Below are 13,093 nucleotides of genomic sequence, written 5' to 3'. Positions count from 1 at the left end.
TTCCTTTCCTGTGGGGGTCCTCATGAGAGACAGGGAACTCTGGGTCTTCCTTTCCTGTGGGGGTCCTCATGAGAGACAGGGAACTCTGGGTCTTCCTTTCCTGTGGGGGTCCTCATGAGAGACAGGGAACTCTGGGTCTTCCTTTCCTGTGGGGGTCCTCATGAGAGACAGGTAACTCTGGGTCTTCCTTTCCTGTGGGGGTCCTCATGAGAGACAGGTAACTCTGGGTCTTCCTTTCCTGTGGGGGTCATCATGAGAGACAGGGAACTCTGGGTCTTCCTTTCCTGTGGGGGTCCTCATGAGAGACAGGTAACTCTGGGTCTTCCTTTCCTGTGGGGGTCATCATGAGAGACAGGGAACTCTGGGTCTTCCTTTCCTGTGGGGGTCCTCATGAGAGACAGGTAACTCTGGGTCTTCCTTTCCTGTGGGGGTCCTCATGAGACACAGGGAACTCTGGGTCTTCCTTTCCTGTGGGGGTCCTCATGAGAGACAGGTAACTCTGGGTCTTCCTTTCCTGTGGGGGTCCTCATGAGAGACAGGTAACTCTGGGTCTTCCTTTCCTGTGGGGGTCCTCATGAGAGACAGGTAACTCTGGGTCTTCCTTTCCTGTGGGGGTCCTCATGAGAGACAGGGAACTCTGGGTCTTCCTTTCCTGTGGGGGTCCTCATGAGAGACAGGGAACTCTGGGTCTTCCTTTCCTGTGGGGTCCTCATGAGAGCCAGTTTTATCATAGTGCTTGTTTTGATGTCTTCACCATTTTTATACAATGTAGAAAACATTTTTTTTTTTTAAATACAGAAAAATCCTTGAATCAAACTTTTTGAATTCTGAAGAACCGTAGATGCCACGCCAGGAACCCCACACTTAACTCAAATATTCTTTATCGGGCCAGAGTTCTCCAAGAAAACTTAAAAGGGCTCTCCACAGTGATTTCACCGCCTATTCACACGGCGCTACGGACCGTGTTGAGGATCTGAGACTGTGTGGGGCCCTTAAGAGCTCAGGCAGAACCCTTTAATAAGAGCCTTTATGCAGTGCACGATAATGTTCTTTAGTACCCATGTAATTGTTTACTTGCCAGGCCTTTTCAACACACTTGCATTGCAGATGTAATCTTCTATCTACAAAGCAAACAGCATTTATTGTTGTTGTACGCTGTGAGAAAAGCTCATTAAAAAAAAATCACGTGTTGATTCCTCGCGTCATTTCAATCGAGACCAGATGGATTTATAATACATGTTCTAAACGCCCCATCTGTTGATTGCTGAGGACTTATCGTTGTCGTGATCCGAGGCAGTGGAAGGACAGCAAACGGACTGGGCGCTGATACGGCCAGTCCCCAGTGGAATGCACGATGACACCGGTGTGAATTAAAGAGCTACAAATGAAGATTTTCATTGTTAATAATCCTCACAGTAAATCCACGGTCACTGCCCTGGACTTTTCAGTTGGACCAATCACAGGTCTAGATCCAGAGAGACCGGGAGTTTAATCATCGTTCACTCAGCGCTATGTAGAGGTACTACCCCTGTGGTTTAGTGTTTTACTACTACATCATCATCATCATCATCATCATCAGTATTACCTCCAGTTCTATATGTTTTCCCAAAAGACTCTAGCAGGTTTAACATGTGTGTAGACTCTAGCAGGTTTAACATGTGTGTAGACTCTAGCAGGTTTAACATGTGTGTAGACTCTAGCAGGTTTAACATGTGTGTAGACTCTAGCAGGTTTAACATGTGTGTAGACTCTAGCAGGTTTAACATGTGTGTAGACTCTAGCAGGTTTAACATGTGTGTAGACTCTAGCAGGTTTAACACGTGTGTAGACTCTAGCAGGTTTAACATGTGTGTAGACTCTAGCAGGTTTAACATGTGTGTGTAGACTCTAGCAGGTTTAACACGTGTGTGTAGACTCTAGCAGGTTTAACACGTTTGTGTGTAGACTCTAGCAGGTTTAACACGTGTGTAGACTCTAGCAGGTTTAACACGTGTGTAGTAGCAGGTGTTTAGACTCTAGCAGGTTTAACACGTGTGTAGACTCTAGCAGGTTTAACACGTGTGTAGACTCTAGCAGGTTTAACACGTGTGTAGACTCTAGCAGGTTTAACACGTGTGTAGACTCTAGCAGGTTTAACACGTGTGTAGACTCTAGCAGGTTTAACACGTGTGTAGACTCTAGCAGGTTTAACACGTGTGTAGACTCTAGCAGGTTTAACATGTGTGTAGACTCTAGCAGGTTTAACACGTGTGTAGACTCTAGCAGGTTTAACACGTGTGTAGACTCTAGCAGGTTTAACACGTGTGTAGACTCTAGCAGGTTTAACACGTTGTAACTCAGGTTTAAATTGTAGACTCTAGCAGGTTTAAATATTGAACATAGCGGTTTAACACAAGATATTTAGACTCTCTAAATGTAGCCATTCAGACTATTGAGACAGGTTTAACACGTGTGTAGACTCTAGCAGGTTTAACACGTGATAGACTCTAGCAGGTTTAACACTGTGTAGACTCTAGCAGGTTTAACACGTGTGTAGACTCTAGCAGGTTTAACACGTGTGTAGACTCTAGCAGGTTACACGTGTGTAGACTCTAGCAGGTTTAACACGTGTGTAGACTCTAGCAGGTTTAACACGTGTGTAGACTCTAGCAGGTTGAACAAAGGTTTAACACGTGTGTAGACTCAACAGGTTTAACAGTGTTGACTCCTATGTAGCATGAGCTGAAATCCCAGAAATGTGTTCTAGCAGGTTTAACAAAAAGCAGGTTTAACATTAGCAGGTTTGTAGACTCTAGCAGGTTTAACAATGTTGTTCTAGCAGGTTTAACACGTGTGTAGACTCTAGCAGGTTTAACACGTGTGTAGAATAGCAGGTAGAGCATTTGTAGACTCTCAGGTTTAACATGTGTAGACTCTAGCAGGTTTAACACGTGTGTAGACTCTAGCAGGTTTAACATGTGTGTAACTCTAGCAGGTTTAACACGTGTGTAGACTCTAGAAGGTTTAACAGTGTAGTAGCAGGCATATCAAGGTTTAACACGTTAGATTAAGGTTTAACACGTGCATGATAGCAGGTTTAACAGGTGCACGTGTGTAGACTCTAGCAGGTTTGTAGACTTAGCAGGTTTAACATGGGGAGGTTTAACAGTGTAATGAAATATCCAGATCAGAGAACACTTAGCTACGATCACAAATATTTAACTCTAAATTAAGCATTCAAATATTGAACATGAAGCGGTTACCATACGCCTGATTCTAATGTGCCTTCTGTCTTTGAGACAGTCACATTCTGCCTGTTTGATGACGGCGTTATCTGGTTCTATACTGAACAAAAATATAAACGCAACATGTTAAGTGTTGGTCCTATGTTTCATGAGCTGAAATCCCAGAAATGTTTCATCAGCACAAAAAAGCTTATTTCTCTAAAATGTTGTTCAGAAATCAGTGAGCATTTATCCTTAGCCAAGATAATCCATTCAGCTGACAGGTGTGGCATATCAAGACGTTGATTAAAACAGCATGATCATTACACAGGTGCACCTTGTGCTGGGGACTGCAGGAATGTCCACCAGAGCTGTTGCCATATAATTGAATGTTAATTTCTCCACCATAACCCGCCTCCAACGTCATTTTAGAGAATTTGGCAGACTCTGACTCCACAGTCATTAAGGAATGAACAGACTCTGACTCCACAGTCATTAAGGAATGAACAGACTCTGACTCCACAGTCATTAAGGAATGAACAGACTCTGACTCCACAGTCATTAAGGAATGAACAGACTCTGACTCCACAGTCATTAAGGAATGAACAGACTCTGACTCCACAGTCATTAAGGAATGAACAGACTCTGACTCCACAGTCATTAAGGAATGAACAGACTCTGACTCCACAGTCATTAAGGAATGAACAGACTCTGACTCCACAGTCATTAAGGAATGAACAGACTCTGACTCCACAGTCATTAAGGAATGAACAGACTCTGACTCCACAGTCATTAAGGAATGAACAGGCTCTGACTCCACAGTCATTAAGGAATGAACAGACTCTGACTCCACAGTCATTAAGGAATGAGCAGACTCTGACTCCACAGTCATTAAGGAATGAACAGACTCTGACTCCACAGTCATTAAGGAATGAACAGACTCTGACTCCACAGTCATTAAGGAATGAACAGACTCTGACTCCACAGTCATTAAGGAATGAACAGGCTCAGAGTAGTCTCAAGATCCTGGTTGGCTCGCTCCGACTGGCCATTGGACTCTGGATGGAACCCAGAGAACAGGCTGGCCGATGACCCAATGAGGGTCCAGAATGCCTTCCAGAACTGGGATCAGAACTGAGGCCCCCGGTCGGAGACCATGTCCACGGGCAGTCCATGGATCCGGAAGACGTGCTGCACCATGAGCTGGGCCGTCTCCTTGGCCGAGAGTAGTTTGGGGAGAGGAATGAAGTGAGCGGCCTTGGAAAACCGATCGACCACAGTCAGGATGGAAGTGTTTCCCCCAGACGTGGGGAGACCCGTGACGAAATCCAGGGCTACGTGGGACCAGAGTCGGTCAGGGACAGGTAGTGGTTGCAGAAGACCAGCGGGAGCTTGCCAAGGAGTCTTATTCTGAGCACCGACCGTGCAGACAAACGCGGGGACCAATAGTAGGCCACCAAAAGTGGCCAAAGGTCAGGGTCCGACAGGTGGCAGGCAAGCCTGGAGGAATGGGCCCACTCCAGGATCGCAGAGAGGACAGCATCAGGCACAAACATCCTATTGTCAGGGCCCCACCCAGGGTTCGGCTGGGACCGCTGCGCCTCCCAGACCTGTATCCCAGCTGAGTGCCGTTACCAGGCACGAGGTGGGAAGGATGGTCTCGGCTCCGGGGTGGTACCTGTGGGGCTATAGCGGCGGGACACTGCATCCGGCTTTACATTCTTGGATCCCGGCCGGTACGAGAGGGAGAAGTTGAACCGTGTGAACAGCAGGGCCCATCTGGCTTGCCTGGAGTTCAAATCAAATCAAATAATCGCCCATCGATACGGATGGTCAAAGCGATGAGGGAATCAAGCTCTGTCGGTAACTCCCGGGCTGCAAGCTCGTCCTTGACCTCATCCGAGACGCCGTGCAGGAACATATAGAACAGTGCCTCTTGATTCCAATCACTCTCCGCTGCCAACGTGCAGAAATCCACAGCGTAATCATCTGCACTGCGGGAGTCCTGGAGTCCTGGATTAGCTCCAGCTAATTGTCCAATGCCCAGTCATAGCGTTCAGCCAACGTTTGGACCCCCTCCACAAGGCCATGAAGCATTTCGTTGTGCATACCGATGGTGGATTCTTGAGGGGAGATGACATTGTGCAGCTGGCCCAGGTCTGCTGGGTCAGTCATGGCCAGTTCACATAATCTGGAATCAAGTTAAAACCCAGATGCAGACACGTCGAATTGACAATGGTTTAATATTCCAACAGGGGCGGGCAATAGACAGGTCAAGGCAGGCAGGGGTCAGTAAACCAGAGGTGGGGCAGCGGTACTGGACGGCAGTCAGGGTCAGGGTAGGCAGAGGTCAACAATCCAGAGCTGGGGCAAAGGGACAGGTCGGCAGGCAGAGTGGTCAAGCAGGCGGGCTCAGAGTCAGGACAGGCAAGGGTCAAAACCAGGAGGGCGAGAAAAAGGAGAGACTGGAAAAAGCAGGAGCTGAGAACAAAAACGCTGGTTGACTTGACAAACAAGACGAACTGGACAAACAGAAAACACAGGTATAAATGCACCGGGGATAATGGGGAAGATGAGCGACACCTGGAGGGGGGGGGTGGAGACAAGGACAGGTGACACAGATCAGGGTGTGACAGTAACATAATCTGATTACATTCAGTTACTTTTGGAGTACCTTCCCCTGAAGAGGTATTAGAAGAAGACAAAATGGATCCATCAAATGCATTTGGTGTTTCATCATTGTGGTCTCTGATTGGTGGTCATCATTTGGTGTTGTCATCATAGTGGTCTGTGATTGGTGGTCATTGTGTGTGTCGTCATAGTGGTCTGTGATTGGTGGTCATCATTTGGTGTGTCTTGATAGTGATCTCTGATTGGCGGTCATCATCGTGGTCAGTGATTGGTGGTCATCATTTGGTGTCATCATAGTGGTCTCTAAACAACCTTTCTTTACACCGTGTGCATCCCAATTGGCACCCTATTCCCTATATAGTTCACTATTTTTGATCCTACATTTTGTGCACGATATCGGAAAAGGAGACACTTTGGATCGTAACCTGAGTTCTGAGGACTTGACAGGTCTCGGGTTAGAACAGCCTCTCTTTACACATCATCACAGAGTCATCCATCATGCTACTGGGTTAGGACAAGCTGCTGGGTTAGGACAAGCTGCTGGGTTAGGACAAGCTGCTGGGTTAGGGTTAGGACAAGCTGCTGGGTTAGGACAAGCTGCTGGGTTAGGGTTAGGACAAGCTGCTGGGTTAGGACAAGCTGCTGGGTTAGGACAAGCTGCTGGGTTAGGGTTAGGACAAGCTGCTGGGTTAGGGCAAGCTGCTGGGTTAGGACAAGCTGCTGGGTTAGGACGAGCTGCTGGGTTAGGGCAAGCTGCTGGGTTAGGACAAGCTGCTGGGTTAGGACAAGCTGCTGGGTTAGGACAAGCTGCTGGGTTAGGGTTAGGACAAGCTGCTGGGTTAGGACAAGCTGCTGGGTTAGGACAAGCTGCTGGGTTAGGACAAGCTGCTGGGTTAGGACAAGCTGCTGGGTTAGGACAAGCTGCTGGGTGAGGACAAGCTGCTGGGTTAGGACAAGCTGCTGGGTTAGGACAAGCTGCTGGGTTAGGACAAACTGCTGGGTTAGGGTTAGGACAAGCTGCTGGGTTAGGACAAGCTGCTGGGTTAGGGTTAGGACAAGCTGCTGGGTTAGGACAAGCTGCTGGGTTAGGACAAGCTGCTGGGTTACAGTTAGGACAAACTGCTGGGTTAGGACAAGCTGCTGGGTTAGGACAAGCTGCTGGGTTAGGACAAGCTGCTGGGTTACAGTTAGGACAAGCTGCTGGGTTAGGACAAGCTGCTGGGTTAGGACAAGCTGCTGGGTTAGGACAAGCTGCTGGGTTACAGTTAGGACAAGCTGCTGGTTTACAGTTAGGACAAGCTGCTGGGTTACAGTTAGGACAAGCTGTTGGGTTACAGTTAGGACAAGCTGCTGGGTTAGGACAAGCTGCTGGGTTACAGTTAGGACAAGCTGCTGGTTTACAGTTCGGACAAGCTCCTGGGTTAGGACAAGCTGCTGGGTTACAGTTAGGACAAGCTGCTGGGTTACAGTTAGGACAAGCTGCTGGTTTACAGTTAGGACAAGCTGCTGGGTTAGGACAAGCTGCTGGGTTACAGTTAGGACAAGCTGCTGGTTTACAGTTAGGACAAGCTGCTGGGTTAGGACAAGCTGCTGGATTACAGTTAGGACAAGCTGCTGGGTTACAGTTAGGACAAGCTGCTGGGTTAGGACAAGCTGCTGACAAGCTGCTGGGTTAGGACAAGCTGCTGGGTTACAGTTAGGACAAGCTGCTGGGTTAGGACAAGCTGCTGGGTTAGGACAAGCTGCTGGGTTACAGTTAGGACAAGCTGCTGGGTTACAGTTAGGACAAGCTGCTGGGTTACAGTTAGCACAAGCTGCTGGGTTAGGACAAGCTGCTGGGTTACAGTTAGGACAAGCTGCTGGGTTACAGTTAGGACAAGCTGCTGGGTTAGGACAAGCTGCTGGGTTAGGACAAGCTGCTGGGTTACAGTTAGGACAAGCTGCTGGGTTACAGTTAGGACAAGCTGTTGGGTTACAGTTAGGACAAGCTGCTGGGTTAGGACAAGCTGCTGGGTTAGGACAAGCTGCTGGGTTACAGTTAGGACAAGCTGCTGGGTTACAGTTAGGACAAGCTGCTGGGTTAGGACAAGCTGCTGGGTTAGGACAAGCTGCTGGGTTACAGTTAGGACAAGCTGCTGGTTTACAGTTAGGACAAGCTGCTGGGTTAGGACAAGCTGCTGGGTTAGGACAAGCTGCTGGGTTACAGTTAGGACAAGCTGCTGGGTTACAGTTAGGACAAGCTGCTGGGTTACAGTTAGGACAAGCTGCTGGGTTACAGTTAGGACAAGCTGCTGGTTTACAGTTAGGACAAGCTGCTGGGTTACAGTTAGGACAAGCTGCTGGGTTACAGTTAGGACAAGATCTGAGTGCAGATATCAGTCAACAGAAACCCAAAAGGCTGCCTATTCCCTATATAATATATTCCTCTTTACCAGAGTCCTATTCCCTATATAATATATTCCTCTTTACCAGAGTCCTATTCCCTATATAATATATTCCTCTTTACCAGTGTCCTATTCGCTATATAATGTATTCCTCTTTACCAGAGTCCTATTCCCTTTATAATGTATTCCTCTTTACCAGAGTCCTATTCCCTATATAATGTATTCCTCTTTACCAGAGACCTATTCCCTATATAATGTATTCCTCTTTACCAGAGACCTATTCCCTATATAATGTATTCCTCTTTACCAGAGTCCTATTCCCTATATAATATATTCCTCTTTACCAGAGTCCTATTCCCTATATAATATATTCCTCTTTACCAGTGTCCTATTCCCTATATAATGTATTCCTCTTTACCAGAGTCCTATTCCCTATATAATGTATTCCTCTTTACCAGAGTCCTATTCCCTATATAATGTATTCCTCTTTACCAGAGTCCTATTCCCTATATAATGTATTCCTCTTTACCAGAGTCCTATTCCCTTTATAATGTATTCCTCTTTACCAGAGTCCTATTCCCTATATAATGTATTCCTCTTTACCAGAGACCTATTCCCTATATAATGTATTCCTCTTTACCAGAGTCCTATTCCCTATATAATATATTCCTCTTTACCAGAGTCCTATTCCCTATATAATGTATTCCTCTTTACCAGAGTCCTATTCCCTATATAATATATTCCTCTTTACTTACCAGAGTCATATTCCCTTTACAATGTATTCCTCTTTACCAGAGTCCTATTCCCTATATAATGTATTCCCCTTTACCAGAGTCCTATTCCTTATATAGTGTATTACTCTTTGGTTACCATTTGGGATGCAAACGTAGATTTAACATTTGCACACAATTGTTCTGTGGTTCAGGCCTGTTTTGTCCACTGACAAAGAGAGAAAGAGAAAGCTTCAAGCTTCGCCTCAACACATCCACTGATACACTGCCAGAATGATGCTATCAAAAGTCACGACTCAAAGGAAAGTAATGGAACCTTTCACTACGAACCTGTCTAAACACGATGATATCAGCTTAGTAAAGGAACTCCCTGTTGTGTTGTCTGATTCCCACATTCAGTGGATTAGGAGTTTAGATTAGTGGGAGATACACTGACAGTGTGTCTTTTAAACATTTGTCTTTGCTTGGTTGTTGTTGGGGGGTTTTTTTGGAGGGGGGTTTGGATGTGAAAAGCACTCGCACATCACAATATCATTTTTTGAATCATATCGTGTGTAGGAAATAGAAGGTAAGTTTTTCAGGTGTGTAGGAAATAGAAGGTCATTGTTTCAGGTGTGTAGGAAATAGAAGGTAAGTTTTTCAGGTGTGTAGGAAATAGGACATTTTTTCAGGTGTGTAGGAAATAGGACATTTTTTCAGGTGTGTAAGAAATAGAAGGACATTTTTTCAGGTGTGTAGGAAATAGAAGGTCTTTGTTTCAGGTATGTAGGAAATAGAAGGTCATTGTTTCAGGTGTGTAGGAAATAGAAGGTCATTGTTTCAGGTGTGTAGGAAATAGAAGGTCATTGTTTCAGGTGTGTAGGAAATAGAAGGTCATTGTTTCAGGTGTGTAGGAAATAGAAGGTCATTGTTTCAGGTGTGTAGGAAATAGGACATTTTTTCAGGTGTGTAGGAAATAGGACATTTTTTCAGGTGTGTAAGAAATAGAAGGACATTTTTTCAGGTGTGTAGGAAATAGAAGGTCATTGTTTCAGGTGTGTAGGAAATAGAAGGTCATTGTTTCAGGTGTGTAGGAAATAGGACATTTTTTCAGGTGTGTAGGAAATAGGACATTTTTTCAGGTGTGTAAGAAATAGAAGGACATTTTTTCAGGTGTGTAGGAAATAGGACATTTTTTCAGGTGTGTAGGAAATAGAAGGTCATTTTTTCAGGTGTGTAAGAAATAGAAGGTCATTGTTTCAGGTGTGTAGGAAATATGACATTTTTTCAGGTGTGTAGGAAATAGAAGGTCATTGTTTCAGGTGTGTAGGAAATAGAAGGTCATTGTTTCAGGTATGTAGGAAATAGAAGGTCATTGTTTCAGGTGTGTAGGAAATAGGACATTTTTTCAGGTGTGTAGGAAATAGAAGGTCATTTTTCAGGTGTGTAGGAAATAGAAGGTCATTGTTTCAGGTGTGTAGGAAATAGAAGGTCATTGTTTCAGGTGTGTAGGAAATAGAAGGTCATTGTTTCAGGTGTGTAGGAAATAGAAGGTCTTTGTTTCAGGTATGTAGGAAATAGAAGGTCATTGTTTCAGGTGTGTAGGAAATAGAAGGTCATTGTTTCAGGTGTGTAGGAAATAGAAGGTCATTGTTTCAGGTGTGTAGGAAATAGAAGGTCATTGTTTCAGGTGTGTAGGAAATAGGACATTTTTTCAGGTGTGTAAGAAATAGAAGGACATTTTTTCAGGTGTGTAAGAAATAGAAGGACATTTTTTCAGGTGTGTAGGAAATAGAAGGTCATTTTTTCAGGTGTGTAAGAAATAGAAGGTCATTGTTTCAGGTGTGTAGGAAATATGACATTTTTTCAGGTGTGTAGGAAATAGGACATTTTTTCAGGTGTGTAGGAAATAGGACATTTTTTCAGGTGTGTAGGAAATAGAAGGTCATTTTTTCAGGTGTGTAGGAAATAGGACATTTTTTCAGGTGTGTAAGAAATAGAAGGTCATTGTTTCAGGTGTGTAGGAAATAGGACATTTTTTCAGGTGTGTAGGAAATAGGACATTTTTTTCAGGTGTGTAGGAAATAGGACATTTTTTCAGGTGTGTAAGAAATAGAAGGTCATTTTTTCAGGTGTGTAGGAAATAGGACATTTTTTCAGGTGTGTAGGAAATAGAAGGACATTTTTTCAGGTGTGTAGGAAATAGAAGGTCATTGTTTCAGGTGTGTAGGAAATAGAAGGTCTTTGTTTCAGGTATGTAGGAAATAGAAGGTCATTTTTTCAGGTATGTAGGAAATAGAAGGTCATTGTTTCAGGTATGTAGGAAATAGAAGGTCATTGTTTCAGGTGTGTAGGAAATAGAAGGTCATTGTTTCAGGTGTGTAGGAAATAGAAGGACATTTTTTTCAGGTGTGTAGGAAATAGAAGGTCATTGTTTCAGGTGTGTAGGAAATAGAAGGTCATTGTTTCAGGTGTGTAGGAAATAGAAGGTCATTTTTTCAGGTGTGTAGGAAATAGAAGGTCATTGTTTCAGGTATGTAAGAAATGGTCACATGTAACTTTAAAGATGTTTTTTAAAACATTTTATTGTTTGTGTTTTGTTCACAGGAACCCACCGTTTCTTCGTCTACTTCTCATCTACCTGCTCCTCCAGAAGTGACTATTGGTACCGTCGATTCCTCCCAGGGGTCCCTTCCCCCGCAACACGGTCTGCTGACAAACCTCCACTGTTCCCCTCCTCTCTGCTGTCCCTCTCCCCTCTCGCCACGGTCCTAGCCCCCATCCTAGGCGACATGTCCATCACCCTGAAGCAGGTCTTCAACAAGGACAAGACCTTCCGGCCCAAGCGTAAGTTTGAGCCGGGGACGCAGCGTTTCGAGCTGCATAAGAAGGCCCAGGCATCGCTAAGCTCCGGAGTTGACCTGAGGGCGGCGGTTGCTCTGCCCCACGGGGAGGATCTGAACGACTGGGTGGCAGTACACGTGGTGGACTTCTTCAACCGAATCAACCTCATCTACGGGACGGTGTGTGAGTTCTGCACGGAGAAGAGTTGTCCGGTCATGTCCGGAGGTCCTAGGTATGAGTACCGATGGCAGGACGATCACAAGTACAAGAAACCAACGGCTCTACCGGCTCCCAAGTACATGAACTTGCTGATGGACTGGATAGAGGTCCAGATCAACAATGAGGATATCTTCCCCACCAGCATGGGTGAGTACTACACTTATGAGCCTTTATTATTAGTATCCCTGAACTTTCCACAAAACATTTTTTCTGAATTCCGGGCTAGAGGATTTCTGCAATCAGCAGGGAATTTTAACTGTAATGGAAATCGTCCAACCTGGAAATGTTTAACCCTACTGTACTGAGCAAGAGGCAGAACCCTCTTGGTCTCTATTACAAATATATCCCCAACCCTTTGACTGTCAGCGTTCCTCTGTAGATCTCTATAAACAAGACAACAGAAATACTGTTCAAATAGAGGTGGATGCTAATTGGATAGAACCTCTAACAACCCTGACCTATAACCTCTGACCTTGCACTTATCCAACCTGCTCTAACTGAGTGGGTTACCACGACAATCACTAAGGAGCCCTGGTTAGGGAATAAGGTGCTATTTCAGCCGCAGACTAAGTAGATTGCTGCTAGAAAACACTGATCTCACTTGTTAAACCCTGTAGCATCCAACGGACTGTGAAATCCTACTTATGTCAGCTTAGGTCACAAGATCACAAATCCTGAATTGTTGACGTTGATGGGGGTGAGCTCCTCGTCTCCTCGTCTCCTCGTCTCCTCGTCTCCTATGTACAAGCTGATTATAGTTACATATCTACGTGTTGTATTTCGGCTCTCATGGAAAAAATAGAAATAAACTAGGCTGGATTAGATATATAAATATATATATATATATATATGTATATATTGTGTGTGTGTGTATATATATATATATATATATATATATACTGCTCAAAAAAATAAAGGGAACACTAAAATAACACATCCTAGATCTGAATGAATGAAATATTCTTATTAAATACTTTTTTCTTTACATAGTTGAATGTGCTGACAACAAAATCACACAAATTATCAATGGAAATCAAATGTATCAACCCATGGAGGTCTGGATTTGGAGTGACACTCAAAATTAAAGTGGAAAACCACACTA

The 13,093-nt window shown here is 44.7% G+C and overlaps 1 protein-coding gene and 1 long non-coding RNA gene across 3 annotated transcripts in view; both read left to right on the top strand.

The window, feature by feature from the left end:
• The window catches only part of LOC118380847 (MOB kinase activator 3B), a 63,324-nt gene that overhangs the window by 20,412 nt on the left and 29,819 nt on the right, over positions 1-13,093 (top strand). For both annotated transcript variants that reach the window (XM_052524755.1, XM_052524753.1), the window contains exon 2: positions 11,536-12,138. In XM_052524755.1, coding sequence (XP_052380715.1) covers positions 11,721-12,138 — 418 coding nt within the window. In that variant the 5' untranslated portion in view covers positions 11,536-11,720. The remainder of the gene's footprint in view (positions 1-11,535; positions 12,139-13,093) is intronic.
• Positions 9,742-10,636, top strand: LOC127931616 (uncharacterized). Its single transcript, XR_008141937.1, has 3 exons — positions 9,742-9,865; positions 9,953-10,101; positions 10,557-10,636. It is a non-coding gene; the product is annotated as an uncharacterized LOC127931616 (long non-coding RNA).

This window comes from Oncorhynchus keta, chromosome 9 (genome assembly GCF_023373465.1).
Source record: "Oncorhynchus keta strain PuntledgeMale-10-30-2019 chromosome 9, Oket_V2, whole genome shotgun sequence".
Lineage (NCBI taxonomy): Eukaryota > Metazoa > Chordata > Actinopteri > Salmoniformes > Salmonidae > Oncorhynchus > Oncorhynchus keta.
This window is presented reverse-complemented; position numbering and strand designations above follow the sequence as displayed.